At 34.2% G+C, this 5,671-nt stretch overlaps 1 protein-coding gene across 1 annotated transcript in view; it reads right to left on the bottom strand.

Annotated features, from left to right (window-relative positions):
- The window catches only part of LOC106520564 (glutamate receptor ionotropic, kainate 1), a gene marked incomplete at its 5' end in the record, with an annotated part of 17,555 nt that extends 13,618 nt beyond the window's left edge, over positions 1 to 3,937 (bottom strand). The window contains 2 exon segments of the mRNA XM_014012738.1: positions 3,421 to 3,678; positions 3,770 to 3,937. Of these exon segments, the coding sequence (XP_013868192.1) occupies positions 3,421 to 3,678; positions 3,770 to 3,937 (426 nt within the window).
- Positions 3,938 to 5,671: the final 1,734 nt, after the last annotated feature.

Raw genomic sequence — 5,671 nt, 5'->3', positions numbered from 1 at the left:
GAAAGAAAGAAAGAAAGAAAGAAAGAAAGAAAGAAAGAAAGAAAGAAAGAAAGAAAGAAAGAAAGAAAGAAAGAAAGAAAGAAAGAAAGAGTCTGTTTTTATGTTTAAAATCAAGTCAGTACAAAAAGTTCATTCAACCTTTTGAACAAAAATTACGTTATCAGATGTGAAAACAGACCATCAGTGCATCAAGCTACTCGACAAGAATTCTTCTGAATGTCAAAGAGAAAAAAACAGCTTCAAGTTGATTTAAAACACACCAGAAACCTGGATTGTAACAAAAGCAAAGTGGCTGCAATTTTTAAAAAAAGGTCGTAACACAGTCCAGACTTGAAACAGTAATATGACATGAATCAAAGATTTGTGTGAAAACAAAGATGCTGTGAATGGGACAGATGTGGCTGTGCACCAAAAAAACTCCAACACTCCCAACTGGGTGTTTGATACGTGACAGAAAACATGAAGCTTTCAAAAGATTCAATGAAAAGAAAAAACTGAAAACAGTTTTAAACATGTTTGCTTTCTGTCTGCTTTTCATGAGCCTTTATGTATGAAGTAACTAGTTTTTCCATGTGCATGTGTCGGTTTTCTTTTCTACATAAAGCAGAGGGAAAAGGTCGAAAATCAAGATTCAAAACATTTAGGCTATTGAGTAATCAGTGTTTTCCAATTCATTCTGAAAATAACACATCTAATCTAAGAGGTTTTGGAGTGGCCTGGATTAGATTAGGCTGAAATTTTAATAGGACAGCGCACAATAACATTACTTTCAGAAGAGAGAAAATAAACTGTGCCAAAATATCCACTGGATATTTTCCATCTGAAGGCCAAACATAAAAACAATAAAATTCAAAAACAGATAAAAGTATAAAAAACAATTAAAATCACTACCATCTACTTTATTTTTGAAATATTATTTAAAATATGATTCAATTATAGATAATTTGAGTTTAAAGTGAAAATATAGAGGTAAATTCAAAGTTAGACAAAAATGGCCATTTAGACCTCAGAGGGTTAAAAAGTTATTAATTTTATTTGTTGGATTAAAATGTTCAACAAGCAGCAGTTTATTAAACAGTGTCTGGCAGCTGCTTGAAGCCAGCAACTATTGATAATTAGATCTTTCCACTTTCCACAATAGAACAGGAAGTTGCATGGCCGGATTAACACTTTGCAGTACCCTGGGCAACAATATTCAAGGGCCCCATCATAACCACCCCAGGATTACCATAGTCTGGTAAATACAGAGTAAATTATTAGTTGGTTAACACACTCAAGCTTTGTTGAATTCAATTTAATACTGGGGAGTCATGTTTAAATCAAGCATAATATTGTAAAAATATGTATGAAAAAGTAAGTCAAACAGACAAATTAAGACGCTGGCTAATCTTATCTTTAAACAACTAGCCCATCATAATCAACTTTGGAAATTGTAATGCAAGATGTGTAATTAAAAATAGGTATACTGAAAGGTAGAGACGGACTTAAAAATAAGAAATAAAAAAATTATCGCTGTTTTGTCGTTTTATGTTGAAAGGATAAACCGAAAGTATTTGTTTCTTATATTGACGTTAGCTTGACTAATTTTATGTTGTAGTTTCAAACACTGACCACACGAGGGCAGCAAGAATCTCCAAACATAAATACTTTTATCATTTTCTAAAGTTGTGGAGAAGATCATTTTAAACAGACTTGTAATTTGTACTTATGTTTAGGTTTTATACATAAAAACAATTAAACATGTAAAACAAAATGTTTTTTTTCTTTTACAAACTACTGAATTATATCTACACCCTGGCATTTCATGAAACTGTAGCATTAATGCTAACGCTAGTAATTGTGATTGTATTATTATTGTTTGTTTTGTTTTTTTACTGTAAGCAAATATCAGCCAAATTAAACCCACGAAACATTATGTGATTATTTTAGTTAGGAATTTTTTTTCTTATTAATATTTTTTTAATTTGTCTGAAATAAAACAGTCACGTTTTAATTTTGACAAATAGGTGCACTTACTATATGTGGCCACAAGAGGGCAGTAAATGTACTCAATCTCCATTGTTCAGCTTTGAGGTGCTGTACGAAATTCAGTTCCCCTGTGAAAATCTGGGGAACTGAATTTCGTACAACACCGGGATTACGTAAAAATATCAATGCTAGCAACTTTGCTAACTTGTTTAAACACCACAAACGTGGTAAAAAAATAAAAAATAAAATTGCAGTTATCCTAAAACGGAACTAGCTTACGTTATTGTGACACTAATAAAGCTGTTTCAGATGATAGAAAGACACAATTTTTTTATTTTATTTGCTTTGATAGTTAGAAAATTATGTTTGCATTAAAAAAATCACTGCAAATAAATTCATTTGTAAAATAGATTTTAATACCTGACTCCATTGTTCCTTAGTTTTCATATTTGTTCATATATGAACTTACCAACTTTTACTAATCGTTTTTCTCCCAAGGTTTACAAAGTTTCGAACAGATTTAAAATAAATAAAATGCCCCCATGTAAATTAATAGGTTCTCTGCCCTCTAGCGGTCATACGAGAAATTGCAAGAAGTACTTAATCAAGTTGGATGGATTAGAATAAACTTCACAATGTTTCCGGTAAAGACTTTCAAAATAAAACATTTACCCCGTCGTAACAAAGGCAATTTATTTTACGCCTAAAACTGATACTTTAGCGGTGGTATTTGTCTCTACATTTGTAGACTAATCCTTTTTAAAGTAACCATCCACTAATGCAGAACTCATATAGCTTTATGTTAAAATTAAAAAACTCTGGACGAATTTAAAAATGCTGCTAACAATCTGAGGCCATTCATTCATTGTCCAAGTGCAGCTGTGGTGCTCTGGAGTTGTGGCTGCGTTACTTATGTGAAATCCGAAAACGTTTGAGTCATGTGACTGACCTACATAAGATTGTCTGTGCAGGAAAACAAAGCTTGTAGACTTGAACCAGCGTAGAATCTGTAAGACGAAATTTAGGTGAATATATAAGAAAAGAGAAATACCGAGTGAGAGAAATCAAGGATAAATATCGAGGATCAAGCAAGCTGGTGGAGCACCCTAAAGGCTGAGCTCAGCATTCAAACACAGCTTTTGCAAACCTGCTGGTAAGTTTAACAGTTGAACTATTTCAGTCACTAGCTGTTTCTGTTGGCATCTGCTTACAAATTTTGTTTAAAATTTATAATTTAGGGACACATTAACCATCAAATTAACAAAATATTTATACTGTGTGGTTGCAAATGTGTATTTTTGATTACTTTTTACAAGTATATTAAAATTACTCCAATTGATATTTTGCTGACAGACATACAAGCACGCACAGACATAAACAGACAGTTTTTGAAGCCTTGCTGCAGTTTTGATAACTCTACACAAACTGTTTTATTAGATCTTGTTGACTCACCGGTTGCATCTTCATAAACCACAGTGACGGCTTTCCACTTGTAGAACTGCACTATGTCCAACACAGCTCTGCTTATCAAGGCATATTCCGGATGGAGGTTAATGTAGAAGCTATCTTTGTTGTCCACTGAGGGGTGTTTCCAGCGTGTCTGGATGTGAGGGACTTCCAGGGCGTTACAAATGGACTGCACTGCACTGACAGAGGAGCTGTGAGAGGGCCCAAACACAGCCCCCACGCCCAGGGCCAACTGGTCACATGCTGGAGGGAGGAAACAGATCGTTTAAGTTTAGTTCTTACCTTTTTTTTAATTAACCCTCTGAAATTAATATTGACATTAAATCATTTTTACCTCTTCTGGAGGCTTCAAAACTGTCAAATAGATTTATTCTCTGGATGTCATAGGTCAGCGTGGTGTTTGGCATTAAGGTCCGGTTCCTGTTTATGTTGGTCACAGCAAATTTAAAGGCCAGTTCTTCAACACTAATAGGCTCATTTTCAAGAGTTTCAAAAATGCCACCTGTAAGAAAAAAACAAGAAGCATTAGGGGGGATTACATACTAAACAAAACACATGATTTAGTTTTAAGAGCATCTCAGACGAGTTAGAGCAACTGAGAATCAGTGCTTTACATACTATGTAAAGCTTTAAAAGGAACCTGCTCCAAATAACAGACTTTAGTCTCATTCAGCACAATAATTCACCTTCTTTGACTTGAGTTACATCACCTGATTTTCACAGGCGACACAAAAGCTTTCACCAAAGAGTAAAAAAGGTTGAATGAAGCAGATATGCTGCCTGGTAATTTCATTATCCTGCAGCTGCACGAGGAAAACATCTTGAAGGTAATTCATCCAGGAATAAATGACGGTGGGTCGTCCTGAACTCGACCTTCAGTAAAGTCATTCTGAAATAAAGTTCTAGTGCTGTTAGATGTGAAAGTTAAGTGAAAGACCTTCTGGTACGAAAACAGAAAACATACATAACTTCCTAAATACTTGTGTATTCACACAACGCCCCACTGTTTCTGATCGACACAGTTTTCTGTCTCACTATACTCCTTTACTTATTCCAAAATTAATGTACCATGCACACAGGCAAATGTCCTGTGGACATGTTTCAATGACTCATGCTCATAAATGGTGTTGTTGTTTTCAGTTGTTTTAAATCTAGTGTGACTGAAATGATCTCACAACCAATCAGGTTGCTTGATGCTCAGGTTTGAAGGAGTCATTATTGACTCATTATACTGTATTTTCTTTAGGAGATGTGCACACACAGCTCAGCATTAACTTTATAGCCTGTCTTGTTTACCAGACAAAAAATGGCATCAATAACATTTGTTCCGAGCCATTTGACTACAAAAATGGTTTCGTTTGTATCGTCTAAGTCACTTTAGGAAGGCAGTTGTTATAACACTAAATCTACAACTTTACTCTCAACTCCCTCAGTGCAAAAACATAAAGACTGGACACTGTCGCAGATTTTTCTTTAAACTTTTCACATTTTAAATTCCATTAAAGAATGAAAATCTTTAAATATTAATTCAATATTTTAAAGCTGTGGTTGATGACATCATAAGTTGCATTAATCCAAAAGGACGTATTCAAATTATGCACCAACCACCTGGATGGTGAGCTTTATTTATTTATAAATTTAACACACGGTTGTATTTTATGTGGCCATTAAATTTATGCATGTTAGTTTATAACTCTGCTCCTCGCAGTGTAGCAAGCCTATAAACTGAAAATACAGACTGTTGAGCCAATAACAACTTACGCATTTATCTTTGGGTGGCTTTGTTCAACCATAATCATTTCTGATTAACAGGAAATAAAAGAAATGGAGTCTTGTTGCATTTGTAATGCTAACACTGTTTATTTATGCAACTATTTAATCAAAAATTTATCATTATCTAAAACAATTTGACACATTTGGGCATATACACTCATCCATTAATCTTCTTGTGCTCCCTTTTTATTTTCCTTTTTTGTTTTCCTTTTTGATCTCCTGCAGTCATTGTGCAAGAGGCAGGGTACACCCTAAGTCCATAACAAGGCCTCAAAGTGACAACCATTCATATTCTCAAACACACTAAGGGACAATTAAAAGTTACCAATTAACCTAACAAACCAGAGTACCCTGTGATAATCCACACATGCATGTGAATACGTGTGTTATACAGTGGGTAAAATAAGTATTGAACACGTCACCATTTTTCTCAGTAAATATTTTACTAGAGGTGCTAATGACA

Source organism: Austrofundulus limnaeus, unplaced genomic scaffold (assembly GCF_001266775.1).
Source record: "Austrofundulus limnaeus strain Quisiro unplaced genomic scaffold, Austrofundulus_limnaeus-1.0 Scaffold94, whole genome shotgun sequence".
Taxonomy (NCBI): domain Eukaryota; kingdom Metazoa; phylum Chordata; class Actinopteri; order Cyprinodontiformes; family Rivulidae; genus Austrofundulus; species Austrofundulus limnaeus.
The sequence above is the reverse complement of the archived record's forward strand: the minus strand, read 5'-3'. Positions and strand labels throughout refer to the sequence as shown.